General features: G+C 52.3%; 1 protein-coding gene across 3 annotated transcripts in view; it reads right to left on the bottom strand.

The window, feature by feature from the left end:
* The window catches only part of EFCAB6 (EF-hand calcium binding domain 6), a 164,172-nt gene that overhangs the window by 109,007 nt on the left and 39,813 nt on the right, over positions 1 to 15,352 (bottom strand). For all 3 annotated transcript variants that reach the window (XM_075602791.1, XM_075602790.1, XM_075602789.1), the window contains exon 6: positions 10,580 to 10,716. In XM_075602791.1, the coding sequence (XP_075458906.1) occupies positions 10,580 to 10,716 (137 nt within the window). The remainder of the gene's footprint in view (positions 1 to 10,579; positions 10,717 to 15,352) is intronic.

Genomic DNA, 15,352 nt, shown 5'->3' on the forward strand with positions numbered 1-15,352 from the left:
GGAAGAGAGTACTGGACACAGAGAAAATTGCTCGCCGTCGTATGGATCCTGGCAGACCAAGGCTGGGAGCGTATCCTTTTTGTTGTGTCCATGTACAATACAAACATTGAGTGTCTGGGGTAGTATGGACCTTAATGTTTTGGCGTGCATGGTAAAAATGCGGTTGGAAGACACGAACGAGGAGGGGTACCTAGACTGTTTTTGTAACCAAGGTGACTGCTCGTCTTGTAAGTTGGCTTGGGGGCGTATATGTGGCTACTGCAGGGTACCAACCCTGCAACCCAAACTGCCGCAGCCTACCGAACGGCCAGTGGGAGGGGACACTGTTGTAGAAATGGAGTGTCCTTCCCCTGAGGAAGAAATGGACTGCCAGGGGTTACACCGCAATGTGTATGTGTCCTGGCGAGCGCCAGGAATAGATGAAGTTGTACTAGCGTGTCCCTGCCTGCAAAAAGCCTGTGCCTCGGGAGCAGTCCTGTCGCAGTTACCGCTCGACTTCAAGAACATCGAGTTGGATGGAGAACTGGGTATCCAGTGTTTTATGCCAAATTGTGACTGTCCTAGGGAGGCACTGGAGTGGGGGCCTCAATGTGAGTGTTGCGGGGCCTGGTTCCTACAGCCTATCCTGCCCCAGGCGGCGGAACCAGCCGATGAAGAAGAGGAGGAGCCGGACCTCGCTCCTGAAGTAATTGATACTTGTCCTCAGTTTGTTTTGATTCCAGAGGCCTCCGGGGACCCGTGTGTCCAGACCACTGTTGCAGACCCTCTCAAAGAGGACGTGCCAATGGAAGAGCCAGAACCTCTGATGGCGAAACCTGCGGAGAAAGCGGCGCCTGATGGTGCTACCGAGGTGGGCGAAGCCGCTACTGGTTTGTCCACTTCAGCGATGGAGGTGGTGGAGGGGCCGTGTGCCCCAATGGACTTTCTAGATGCTGAGCCGGAGCCGCTGAAAGCGGAGCTCCAGATGTCGGAACCCCAGATGTCGGTTCCAGACCCGGTTCCCGAGCAGGAACCACCGAGACCAGAACCACAGATTCCGGAAGGCCAGGGTAAGGTGTTTATACCCCTGCCCTTGTGTGATGAGTCCAGCGACCAACCGAGCGTGGTGATGCGCCTGTCGGCGGACCACTCCAGTGAGGTCACCGAGGCGACCACCTCAACTGATACAGACCAGGATGTGGGCCCGTGTGCCCTGCAACGGCCAGTCCGGCCTACCACCGAGGTACCAGCGGTCCCAGGCTTGGGATCAGTACCTGCCGACAACGATAGGGGTAAGTTGACTGCCCCAGGGGTGTCGGGTGTGAGCTCCCCGGTGATCGTGGAGCCTGGTGACTACAACGGTAGGGTCACCCGGGCGATGGGCTCACCCCGTCATCGCGTCCTGGTGGAGGTGTCTCCCCCAGAAGATCTCTGCGGATTATGGAACGAATCCGACCTCATGAAGGTATCCGGTGTAGCGGACCGGAGCGACACATACTCCTGCACGAGGAGTCTCCAAACTTGGCCTTCTCAAGACCCGGGCCTACCCGAAGAAGTGGTGCCGTCCGCGGAAGAAGTCACCGTTAAAGGGATTGTTGGAGCGGACAAAGACTCTGTTGAGACCGCTCTGGTAGTTGTGGCCTCTCCCAGGTGCGCAATGGAGCGCTATGTTCGCCATGTGGTGGATCGAGGAAAGAGACTGAGCCTCCCTGTCTCCCGTGAGACGAGACCGGAGGAACCGGAAAGGGTCAATACCCAGGACCCCGTACATTTTTTTCTGCGAGAGGGAGAAGGTGGGTTGGTGCAAGGGACAGGTCTTGAGCTCCAAAAGACTCACAGGAGTCAAGGTGGGATACCCTCACCCAGTCTGTTAGGGGCACTCCAATCTGAAACTCAGCTGGCCTCGGGTATCCATGCGGGGATGTTGGGTACGGACGGGAAAATGCTTATGTATGATGTACGGTTTACTATGCATTTTTCATTGTGTAATCCGCTGCATGGTTGCTACCCAAGCGAGGGCGTTGGGATTCTGCGAAGGGGAGAATGTAGCCCCGAGGTAAAATTTGGCTCCCTGACCTCCCTCCGCGCTTACCGGGTGGTCGTGGGTGCCGCCGGAGGCAGCGGTGGACCCGCCGGGAGAACGCGAGGGTGGGGGCCATTGCAGGGAGCGGTGCAGGCTGGTTGCCGGGGACGCGATCGGGCCGTCGCTAGGGCCGCGATCGCGTTGCCACCGGCTCGGCGGCTAGGAGAGAGTGCGCAGCCATTGTGCGTTAGTTCGCGCATGCGCAGGAGGCGGCCAGCGTGCGATAGGACTCCAGGGCAAGGGAGAGGTCGCGCGAGAGTAGGGAAGAGGATAGGAAGGTTGAGGCGGCCATTAGGGGTTCGCGCATGCGCGAGGGAAGCGCGCACGCGGCCCCAATGCATTAGGCAGCCCCTGGGAACTACAATTCCCAGGAGGCTTAGGGAGGCAGAGGTCAGGTGCTCCCTAGTGGCCAATAGGGCTGAAGGAAGCTCAGCCCGGGAAAAGAGATACATTTCCCGGGCTTTGCAACAGCAGTCAGGAAGGAGCAGAGGAAGGAGTAGGAAGGGTGCAGGGAGCTCGTGGCTCCTGCATCAGGTAAGGGTTCTCCCTAGATCCCCAGGCAGGCCCCAATTCCCGGGTAAGGGTAGGGGGTAACTGAAGAGGGACGCCTTAGACTGAGGAGGGACGCCTTAGCTAGGGAGGTGACCCTTGAGTGTGGGAAGTGCTGGTTTGGTAGTGCCACAGCGGAGAGTGCTGTGGGCACTGTCAAAGAGGCACGGTGTGCTAGCAGTGGGATTGCTGCGGGATCCGGGTGGCTGTGTGTGATTGCAGCTGTCTGGGTGTGTGTCGCTGCATGTGCTGTGCGCAGTGCGTGCAGTGTGTGTGCACGGTGTGAATCCCTGCAGGCTGACAGTGTAAGCTGAATGTTGGCTGCAGGTGGGTTAGGCTGCTAGGATTAGCAGATACAGTTTAGACTGGGTAGCTAGGGGAAGGGGGGCGGTTATTGTCCACAGGCCCTAGGAGTTTTCCCCAAGCCATCCCAGGTTGCGGTTCCTCAGGGACAGGCCCTAGGTTAGGGTTGCTGTCGCTCTAGCAGTGGTTAGTGATAGGGATAGCGGCGGTTGCTGTTCCCACGCGGTTGGTGTTGCCGTGGTCCGGTTGCAGTTCCCGTTGAGCGGTGGGACCCTCGTTGGGGTCCACCGGCAGAGTACCTGGAATAGGATCAGACTGACGTCTGACCCTTTTAGAAGAAAGTGTGTTGCGGTCCCGAGCATCGGAGTGCTCGGAAGGTATCTTCCATATTCTAAGTGCACCAACTGGGCCCTAGCTTAAATAGTGACTGCGCAGTCACCCACGACCTCCGTAGGAGTTACGAGACATTGGGTGTGGGGTGATCACAGGACACTGGGTGGGGTACACCAGACATTGGGTTGATGTGATGCGGGTAGAGCATCTGGTTATGGTTATGTTATGTAATGTGTTATATGTGTGTTAAGTAAAGAGTTAGTATTGTTTATCTATAAGTGTTATTGTATTTCTTACTCAGGGCTATCTTTCCTAACGGGGGATCCTGGGTAAGTGGAGGCGCTGCACCAGGTAACGTTAAGGGTTTCCCCAGGCTCCCAGCTAGCGGAGGCTCAGATCTCCTGGAGCCACACAGGTTATGCAGTACCAGTAGTTCCTTAGAGCAGGTGTGTTGCAGGGAAAGGGACCGGTTAGACCACGAGGGGCCAATGTGATATTGGGTGGGTCGGCCGGTTCACAAAAAGGGCTACACACCCTTAACCCGGCCTCCGATATTGCACACTTAACCCGGCCTCCGATATTGCACACTTAACCCGGCCTCCGATATTGCACACTTAACCCGGCCTCCGATATTGCACACTTAACCCGGCCTCCGATATTGCACACTTAACCCGGCCTCCGATATTGCACACTTAACCCGGCCTCCGATATTGCACCCTTAACCCGGCCTCCGATATTGCACACTTAACCCGGCCTCCGATATTGCACACTTAACCCGGCCTCCGATATTGCACACTTAACCCGGCCTCCGATATTGCACACTTAACCCGGCCTCCGATATTGCACACTTAACCCGGCCTCCGATATTGCACACTTAACCCGGCCTCCGATATTGCACACTTAACCCGGCCTCCGATATTGCACACTTAACCCGGCCTCCGATATTGCACACTTAACCCGGCCTCCGATATTGCACACTTATCCCGGCCTCCGATATTGCACACTTAACCCGGCCTCCGATATTGCACACTGACAATACTGTAAGTGTCCTGCCTGGAAGATTTGTATCTATTAAAATTTGACTTTAGTAATAAAAGTCACTTGATAGAAATGATAACTGGAACTTGCCTATTGTATAAAGTAGGGTCTTATTTCAATTTTTTTTTTTTTTTACATTGGATTGAATCAAGGGGTCTTTGGAGCTGAACCCCATTCATTTCAACTCCCAGCTCCCAGAGATACTTACCTCCGTAGGGGGTGCTGGTAGCCGCTCGGCTGGCTGGGTTAATGTAATGGTAGAGTTTCAAAGCCCCCGGGCCCTGCGGCCCAATAGGAAGCTGTGAGCTCATCCGGTTTGGCTTCCTATTGGCCCATGTGATGCAGGGACTTTAAACCCCAGCTAGCTCAGCCAGAGAGGATACAGGCACCCCCTACAGAAGCGCCCAGTCCACCTCCCTACCCCCTACAGAAGCGCCCAGTCCACCTCCCTACCCCCTACAGAAGCGCCCAGTCCCCCTCCCTACCCCCTACAGAAGCGCCCAGTCCACCTCCCTACCCCCTACAGAAGCGCCCAGTCCACCTCCCTACCCTCTACAGAAGCGCCCAGTCCACCTCCCTACCTCCTACAGAAGCGCCCAGTCCCCCTCCCTACCCCCTACAGAAGCGCCCAGTCCACCTCCCTACCCCCTACAGAAGCGCCCAGTGCACCTCCCTACCCTCTACAGAAGCGCCCAGTCCACCTCCCTACCCCCTACAGAAGCGCCCAGTCCACCTCCCTACCCCCTACAGAAGCGCCCAGTCCACCTCCCTACCCCCTACAGAAGCGCCCAGTCCACCTCCCTACCCCCTACAGAAGCCCCATTCATTTCAACTCCCAGCTCCCAGAGATACTTACCTCCGTAGGGGGTGCTGGTAGCCGCTCGGCTGGCTGGGTTAATGTAATGGTAGAGTTTCAAAGCCCCCGGGCCCTGCGGCCCAATAGGAAGCTGTGAGCTCATCCGGTTTGGCTTCCTATTGGCCCATGTGATGCAGGGACTTTAAACCCCAGCTAGCTCAGCCAGAGAGGATACAGGCACCCCCTACAGAAGCGCCCAGTCCACCTCCCTACCCCCTACAGAAGCGCCCAGTCCACCTCCCTACCCCCTACAGAAGCGCCCAGTCCACCTCCCTACCCCCTACAGAAGCGCCCAGTCCCCCTCCCTACCCCCTACAGAAGCGCCCAGTCCACCTCCCTACCCCCTACAGAAGTGCCCAGTCCACCTCCCTACCCCCTACAGAAGTGCCCAGTCCACCTCCCTACCCCCTACAGAAGCGCCCAGTCCCCCTCCCTACCCCCTACAGAAGCGCCCAGTCCACCTCCCTACCTCCTACAGAAGCGCCCAGTCCCCCTCCCTACCCCCTACAGAAGCGCCCAGTCCACCTCCCTACCCCCTACAGAAGCGCCCAGTCCACCTCCCTACCCTCTACAGAAGCGCCCAGTCCACCTCCCTACCTCCTACAGAAGCGCCCAGTCCCCCTCCCTACCCCCTACAGAAGCGCCCAGTCCACCTCCCTACCCCCTACAGAAGCGCCCAGTCCACCTCCCTACCCTCTACAGAAGCGCCCAGTCCACCTCCCTACCCCCTACAGAAGCGCCCAGTCCACCTCCCTACCCCCTACAGAAGCGCCCAGTCCACCTCCCTACCCCCTACAGAAGCGCCCAGTCCACCTCCCTACCCCCTACAGAAGCGCCCAGTCCACCTCCCTACACCCTACAGAAGCGCCCAGTCAACCTCCCTACGCCGTACAGAAGCGCCCAGTCCACCTCCCTACCCCCTACAGAAGCGCCCAGTCCCCCTCCCTACCCTCTACAGAAGCGCCCAGTCCACCTCCCTACCCCCTACAGAAGCGCCCAGTCCACCTCCCTACCCCCTACAGAAGCGCCCAGTCCACCTCCCTACCCCCTACAGAAGCGCCCAGTCCACCTCCCTACACCCTACAGAAGCGCCCAGTCAACCTCCCTACGCCGTACAGAAGCGCCCAGTCCACCTCCCTACCCCCTACAGAAGCGCCCAGTCCCCCTCCCTACCCTCTACAGAAGCGCCCAGTCCATCTCCCTACCCCCTACAGAAGCGCCCAGTCCACCTCCCTACCCCCTACAAAAGCTCTCAGTCCACCTCCCTACCCCCTACAGAAGCGCCCAGTCCCCCTCCCTACCCCCTACAGAAGCGCCCAGTCCACCTCCCTACCCCCTACAGAAGCGCCCAGTCCACCTCCCTACCCCCTACAGAAGCGCCCAGTCCCCCTCCCTACCCCCTACAGAAGCGCCCAGTCCACCTCCCTACCCCCTACAGAAGCGCCCAGTCCCCCTCCCTACCCCCTACAGAAGCGCCCAGTCCACCTCCCTACCCCCTACAGAAGCGCCCAGTCCACCTCCCTACCCCCTACAGAAGCGCCCAGTCCACCTCCCTACCCCCTACAGAAGAGCCCAGTCCACCTCCCTACCCCCTACAGAAGCACCCAGTCCACCTCCCTACCCCCTACAGAAGCGCCCAGTCCACCTCCCTACCCCCTACAGAAGCGCCCAGTCCACCTCCCTACCCCCTACAGAAGCGCCCAGTCCACCTCCCTACCCCCTACAGAAGCGCCATGTCCACCTCCCTACCCCCTACAGAAGCACCCAGTCCACCTCCCTACCCCCTACAGAAGTGCCCAGTCCACCTCCCTACCCCCTACAGAAGCGCCCAGTCCACCTCCCTACCCCCTACAGAAGCGCCCAGTCCACCTCCCTACCCCCTACAGAAGCGCCCAGTCCACCTCCCTACCCCCTACAGAAGCTCCCAGTCCACCTCCCTACCCTCTACAGAAGCGCCCAGTCCACCTCCCTACCCCCTACAGAAGCGCCCAGTCCACCTCCCTACCCCCTACAGAAGCGCCCAGTCCACCTCCCTACCCCCTACAGAAGCTCCCAGTCCACCTCCCTACCCCCTACAGAAGCGCCCAGTCCACCTCCCTACCCCCTACAGAAGCTCCCAGTCCACCTCCCTACCCTCTACAGAAGCGCCCAGTCCACCTCCCTACCCCCTACAGAAGCGCCCAGTCCACCTCCCTACCCCCTACAGAAGCACCCAGTCCACCTCCCTACACCCTACAGAAGCGCCCAGTCAACCTCCCTACCCCCTACAGAAGCGCCCAGTCCACCTCCCTACCTCCTACAGAAGCGCCCAGTCCACCTCCCTACCCCCTACAGAAGCTCCCAGTCCACCTCCCTACCCCCTACAGAAGCGCCCAGTCCACCTCCCTACCTCCTACAGAAGCGCCCAGTCCACCTCCCTACCCCCTACAGAAGCGCCCAGTCCACCTCCCTACCCCCTACAGAAGCGCCCAGTCCACCTCCCTACCCCCTACAGAAGCGCCCAGTCCACCTCCCTACCCCCTACAGAAGCGCCCAGTCCACCTCCCTACCCCCTACAGAAGCGCCCAGTCCACCTCCCTACCCCCTACAGAAGCGCCCAGTCCACCTCCCTACCCCCTACAGAAGCGCCCAGTCCACCTCCCTACCCCCTACAGAAGCGCCCAGTCCACCTCCCTACCCCCTACAGAAGCGCCCAGTCCACCTCCCTACCCCCTACAGAAGCGCCCAGTCCACCTCCCTACCCCCTACAGAAGCGCCCAGTCAACCTCCCTACCCCCTACAAAAGCGCCCAGTCCACCTCCCTACCCCCTACAGAAGCGCCCAGTCCACCTCCCTACCCCCTACAGAAGCGCCCAGTCCACCTCCCTACCCCCTACAGAAGCGCCCAGTCAACTTCCCTACCCCCTACAAAAGCGCCCAGTCCCTCTCCCTACCCCCTACAGAAGCGCCCAGTCCACCTCCCTACCCCCTACAGAAGCGCCCAGTCCACCTCCCTACCCCCTACAGAAGCGCCCAGTCCACCTCCCTACCCCCTACAGAAGCGCCCAGTCCACCTCCCTACCCCCTACAGAAGCACCCAGTCCACCTCCCTACCCCCTACAGAAGCGCCCAGTCCACCTCCCTACCCCCTACAGAAGCGCCCAGTCCACCTCCCTACCCCCTACAGAAGCGCCCAGTCCACCTCCCTACCCCCTACAGAAGCGCCCAGTCCACCTCCCTACCCCCTACAGAAGCGCCCAGTCCACCTCCCTACCCCCTACAAAAGCGCCCAGTCCACCTCCCTACCCCCTACAGAAGCGCCCAGTCCACCTCCCTACCCCCTACAGAAGCGCCCAGTCCACCTCCCTACCCCCTACAGAAGCGCCCAGTCCACCTCCCTACCCCCTAAAGAAGTAAGTATGTGTTGGGACACTTTGCAAACAACGTTAGGGAAAACAAACGGAACATGGGGTCAAGTTAGACATGGACTTGTTACACTTATTAGGTAACAACATGGGAAAGGGAAAAATCAATGGATTTCAAATTAGAAATACAGGCCAATGGAACCAGGATAAAAGTCCTATGGTACCATGTAATAATTACTGTGTAAGGTCCAAAATAATACCTAGGAGGGCTTGGGGTGGGGCACACAGGAGGGAAGTGCTCAAACGGGCTCGAAAAAAGTTCAACAGAGCCACCAGCAGAAGCATCCATTTATGTGGAGGTAGGGTAGTCAGTCACAAGGAAGTAGTTGTCTAATGCGAACACCTGTCAGAAAAAGGTCATTATGTTTTCAAGCTCAATATTCCAAAAGGCCCCAAAGGCGCTGTTAAAATAAAGAGGGAAGTCACAGCCTGGGGGGTGGTTTTGGTACCGTATAACGCATAAAGGGTACCTCTGGGGGGTGGGACTGCTGGGCCATGGATACAGAAAACTAACCGATTTAGGCACCAGCTGTATTGGTCGACTACAGGTAGCGACCGGGGCTGGTTCTGCCCCAATATCCACAATGTGGATGCGGGAAACAGCTGGACGGTTGGAAGCAGCCAGAGGGATTTTTTTTTTTAGTAAGGGCATTTAGTTAAAGCCTCCAAAGGGAGGGGAATGGGGCAAACTCTCCCCCAGGCTGAGTTATTGGTCGGGCTTGGTGTGCCCATAGTTTGGGCTGGTCGGCAGTCTTTGTTTGATAAATGTATGTAAATTGGTAAATACAGCTGTGACCTTTTTATTAACCACAAGAACAGGATGTCTGGCTATTATTTCAGGGGGGGGGGGTGTTGTTGGTGGGAGGGTAAAATACAAGTACAAAAGGTGCCCAAGATTGGCATCATAAGCCTTTTTACAGCTACCCCTTGACTTCAAGCTATATGCTGCTGCCCCCTCTGGCAGTCATTGGGTTGACGACTTGAGCCTGCATAGCGATAATGGAGAATTCATGCTTCTTTTACGAAAGGTATTGGTTTATTTTTATACGGATCAAGGCTTATGAAGTGGTAAAAGTTGTCTACTTGAACATGTCTGACAATGCACTCAACAAGTCTCTTTTCAGGACAACTAGAACCCTGGCGCCAAAGGCTGTGATTACTGTGCTTACTGGTACCAAGGTTACATTGACAAGATCCAAATATCAGTGGCCTAAAGCTGTTGTTTTCAAACTTATTTTGTTCTCTACCACCACTAGTGGTACTCGTGCCACAGATTTAGAACTCTTGGTTCATTGACTAAACTGGAATAGCCATCATCACTCATGAACAAACAATAAGCATTCACATTAATGGCTGTTCCTCTAGTAAATGCACCCATGAGTTATGATAGATCTTTAAAAATACATTAACAAAACAAATGACTGGCCTTGGATGTTGAAGAAAGAGTGGAAAAGATCTGAGCACTTTATGACTAACCTTCCAAATATATGAGTCTACTGAACTTCGTGATTTCCCTATTACTCAAACTTTTTAGACAGCATAACAGGATTTGATCCATTAGGGCATGGGTGCTCAACTCCAGTCCTCAAGACCCCCCAACAAATCAGGTATTAAGGCTTCAGCACAGGTGGCTCAATCAGTTCCTGCTTCAGCATAAGTGTCTCAATCACTCCCTGCTTCAGCACAGGTGGCTTAATCAGTGGCTCAGTCCTTGACTGAGCCACTGATTGAGCCACTGATTGAGCAACCTGTGCTGAAGTTGGGATATCCTTAATACCTGACATTTGGTGGGGGGTGTCTTGAGGACTGGAGTTGAGCATCCCTGCCATAGGCTGGTAAAATTATTCATTAGCGGTAACTCCGGTACCAGATGCATATTAACTGTAGTCCTAACCAAAATGTTGGGTTCACCTCCAAGGCTATAATACGGTATGTAGCCTACTAGCAGCCAGGACACTTTTAACCACTTACCATGACAATTGCAACGTGCTGTGTATCAATAAGGGAAGGTGACCAAGCGCCGCCTCTACTTACTTTTCATACTCTACATCCTTCATTCTGAAGCAGTGGTTTTCAAGGATACGGCGGAGCTCATGCTTCTGGATTTGTCCGTTTTGATTGTAATCAAAAAGTCGACATGATCTAACTATATTTTTCATGTTCTTTGATATCTGTGAATTTAAAAAAAAAGGGGGGGGGTGTAAGTAGATGCAATACTTTAACGCTCAGACATAACCTTGTTGCCAGTAGTGCCTGCAATGAATTGGTTTTGCCAAGTAGATACGATCAGCAACGGAATACGTCATAATTGCCTATAAGTTGGTACAGTGGTAGCCAACGTGATATACCTCAAGGGCCACGTGTGGGCCTTGGGCCCTCAAGAGGGCCACACATTACCCACACAATGTTGCAGCCGTGGGTAGAAGCTTCTCATCGCCCCCTCCAGTCAGCTCCTAAATGCCGGCACACACTGATGAATACGGTTCCATTTCTCTCCTACTACTTGGAGCTAGTGATGAACATGGTCATTCGGCAGCTGAGGGAGTGGGAAGAAGCTACGAACCCCACCAGCATAATCTTCACTCCTTTCGCACTGGGAAGAGAGGGACAGGTGGCCAGTGGTTGAGTGGCCACAAGTAAATCCCAGGGGGCCGCATGTGCTACCTGTTGCCCACCAATGAGCTAGTAGTCACTAATGAGTAGCCAAGACTGTTTCTTTATAGACAACAAAAACCATTGTTTACAAATTGCTAATTAGTCTGCGCTCAATGGTTTTTTCCTATATGAGGATGTCACGCTGTGGGTTTTATTTTTGTTCATTTTTGGAAATCTAAAACAATGGGTAATAGTTTATGGTACAATTATGGGTTTTAAGTGCTCTTGTGCATTTAGTTTATTTATATGACAATTTCAAGCAGGCAATCAAAAACATAATGTAATATTCTGGTGGGGTCATTTGGTTAGTGTAGTTCATGTAAGGCACTGGTCAGGTTAAGCTGTCCCCAGTATATATTGAACTATATCTTACGGTGAGTCACTCACTCCCACCGCACTTTCACCAAGCACACACCAGCAAAGAATCTGCAACATTGGAAAATTCATTTTATTAACCATCGCATTTTGTTTGTGTTTTCCCTTGAAATTGTCATTCTCAAGAAAGAGAGGGAAGATGAAAAAGACACAGATGAGCAGATATCAGGAGACATTCAGTACTAAATGAACTGGAACGAAATAAGTATCTAGACTGTTAGGTTCGTAGTATTGGCTCTGTTTTTTCAGTAGCACAGTCTAACTTGTCTTTTTATATTGATTCCATCTGTTTACACTCTACAGAGTATTGACTTCCTGCTGTGCACATTTCCTATTTAGCAGCTGGTAGCTTTGGAATTGTTCCAGCACTGGCAGCTAGCCTAGAAACACAAATGGAGTTGAATACTTCGTTCATCTTCTGTTTTTAATTAACTGTAGAGTCCAGTATGGGTATAAAGTTAGGTGCATTTAAGGTTTGAAATAACTACTGGAATTTCTTGTTCAGGTTCCGTCGTCCACGCGCATGAACTTCTCCCCACACGAAGAAATATGAAATATTATCACACTTTCAACATCATTGGATCCTCAACCTACAGTGGCGAGAAAAGGTTTGTGAACCCCAATGATATTTACTGAAATTCCATAGTTTTTCCATGATAACCTTCTTGAATCAGAAATCAGTCTTTTCTTAAATATCCAATAGGGTTCATATTAACCAATTCCATGTCTTTTGAAACAAAATTATGTATGAATTAGACAAACAATGAGTCATTAAGAGTAGGGGTATGTACAAAAGTAAGTGAAACCCTGGTTTTATCAGCTAAATTAAAAGGGGATAATTTGAATCAGGTCTTTAAATAATTAGGTAGATCTTCAAGGGTGTGTTTGGGAGGCCCCTCACTACTGTATATAAAGATTAGAAACTTTGTGAGTTTGGTCTTCACCATACAGGTGTGTGGAAATATGTCATGCCACAAATCAAAAGAAATCTCAGAGGACCTCAGAAAAGCAGTTATTGATGCTCATCATTCTAGAAAGGGTTACAAAACCATTTCTAAGGATTTTGGACTCCACCAATCCACTGTCAGTCAGAATAACATCCAAGGATCTGCAGGTCACTCTCGCCTTGGCTAATGTGAGTGTTCATGACTCAACTATCAGAAAAAGACTGAACAAGAATACTGTTCATGGAAGGATAGTCAGGAGGAAAATACTGCTCCCTAAAACGAACATTGCTGCCCATCTCAAGTTCACCAAAGAGCACATAGATGATCCACAAGACTTCTGGAACAATGTTCTCTGGACAGTCAAGTCAAAGGTAGAACTTTTTGGCCTCAATGAGAAACGTTATGTTTTGCGAACACCAAAACTGCATTCAAACAGAAGAACCTCATCCCAACCGTCAAGCATGGTGGTGGGAGTGTGACGGTTTGGGGCTGCTTTTCTGCCTCAGGACCTGGACGGCTTGCATCATTGACACAACCATGAATTCTACATTGTATCAGAAGATTCTAGAAGAGAATGTCAGGCATCCATCTGTGATCCTAAACATACAAGCAGGGCTACAAAAGAATGGCTGTAGAAGAAGAAATTCCATGTTTTAGCTTAGTCAAAGTCATTGCTGCTCAAGGGGGTGCCCTCCAGGTACTGAATCCAGGAACTGAATCTAAAGGGTCACACACTGTTTCTCACATGGATATTGAATGTTGAATCATTTGCTGATAAATAAATGTTGAAAAAGTATCATGGTTTTTGTGTAATTTGTTTGCTCAGGTTATCTTTATCTATTATTAGGACTTAGATTAAGATCTAATAACATCTTAGGTTTGAAATGTGTGAAATATGTGAAAATCCTAAGGGGTTCACAAACTTTTTCTCGCCACTGTATATAGTTGTTGACACATACAGTATTGCTCTCTTATAACCTCCTACGATTGGGAAGAATACTCCTGTTTATTACAGGTGCGCCGACGAGTATTCTAACACTTGCCTTAAACTTGCCTTGGAAAATCTGGGGCTATAACCAACAAGATCCAGGTACATGCTGGGTACATGCTGCAAACATTTCAGTGACATTTCTGCAGAGACTAATGGCCCATCGGATTAACACAGCAGGGATCCCTGGCAGTCCCGTTCAGTTTGAATGGGACTGCCAGGGACCCCCGCTGTTAATCCGATGGGCCATTAGTCTGTCTGCAGAAATGTTGCAGCATGTGCCCAGCATGTTTTCAGCATGTACCCAGCGTATACCTGGGTCTTGTTGGTGATTGCCCCAGATTGGTTTTAGAATACTCGTCGGCACTACAGTAGGAGTATCAACATGTGCCAGAAGGCCGGCTTTTGGAAGGTGCCAAGCGACGAAATGCGTTGGGATAAGCAACAGCGTGTCCAACACTGACGTCACCACGTTTGTTACAAGCAAGGTGAGTGGAGCTTCAAGCGGGACTGTGAACTGACCCGCGAGACGCCATTTCACCACCAGATAAACCGTTGTTACTATATTTACACTGTAAGGGTACAATGCTCTCATTATATGAAGTCATAGACTTTGGTTTTATATTTCGCTTGGCCAGCATTCACTCATACTGCTAGGGCTCATGTTTACAAATGTATATATTGTATAAACACTATGGGAGCACACGCTTCCTTTTTCCCCGTTTGTATGTACAGTACTGTGCATGTGTTTGGCCTTGTTGCGGCTAAAGTGAATGATAATAATGGGACTGGAAGGTAATACAGATACAAGTTCCAAAAAAGGAACTGTCCCCAGGGCCTTCACACCTGTCTAAAAGGGACTCCAATAGAAAGCCTGTATTGGTCTGAGGGATCCAGCAGGGAGCAGGTTAATTGCAGCTACAGACAATTAATCAGTCTCCACCTGGCTCATCAGACAGGTAGAAAAGCCTCCTGCCTGAACTGCTCTTGAACACAGGGAGACTGTGTTGCCAGAAGGAGATTCACAGAAATATGGTCTTGAGCACAGAACTGTGCTGCCCACAAGACACCAGGAACCCCCGGAGGCTGGCCCCCCCAACGGACACCAACCCAGATCCAGAGACTGACATAAAGGGCCCTCTGCTTCCAGGTACCTCTTAGGACTTTGGTGTCAGAGGTTGGAAAGAGGCTTATCCTCCCAGCCCTGCAGATAGGGACTGGGAAAGTGAGTTAGCCCTTACACAGGGATAGGCTGTTTATTTATTTGTATGCTGCCTTAAACTGTATTGCTTAAAGCTACGGACTGAATAAAAGCCATGGTTTATTTCCCCCAAAAATGTCTCCCTGGGCGTATCTCTGCACACGTCTCTTACAGGAACATTTCGACATCCCGATCGTGTAGTAGAACACCTTCCCAGTTCCCACTACAACTAAAACACGCTGAATCCAAAACTGCGGCTCCAGCCCCAAGGCTCCCCGGAAGGGAAGAAGATTCAATGAAGCCTTACAAATGATTTCTATATATGAATTGATGGTGTAGGCCTCTGCACACGTCTCAGTGGACAGATTAAAGAGAATCAATCCTTGGTTTGGAACCTTAATCTATAATGATGTAAAGCAAGTTTCCAGCTCAGTAATATCGCTGGCCAGGGAAGTGGGAGTATGTGTGTGTTCTGTGTCGGTTGTGTGATGGACATTTTGAATACACCTGAACAAATGTTCTTCATTTTTTTTCTTGACATTCTTATACTTATCAAACGTTTTATCATTTATATCTGTGGAAGGCTACATTTCAGTGACCTGCCCCCTTCCCCAATATTTTTCCTCCCCTGTTTCCCCCTT

Source organism: Ascaphus truei, chromosome 5, assembly GCF_040206685.1.
Source record: "Ascaphus truei isolate aAscTru1 chromosome 5, aAscTru1.hap1, whole genome shotgun sequence".
Taxonomy (NCBI): domain Eukaryota; kingdom Metazoa; phylum Chordata; class Amphibia; order Anura; family Ascaphidae; genus Ascaphus; species Ascaphus truei.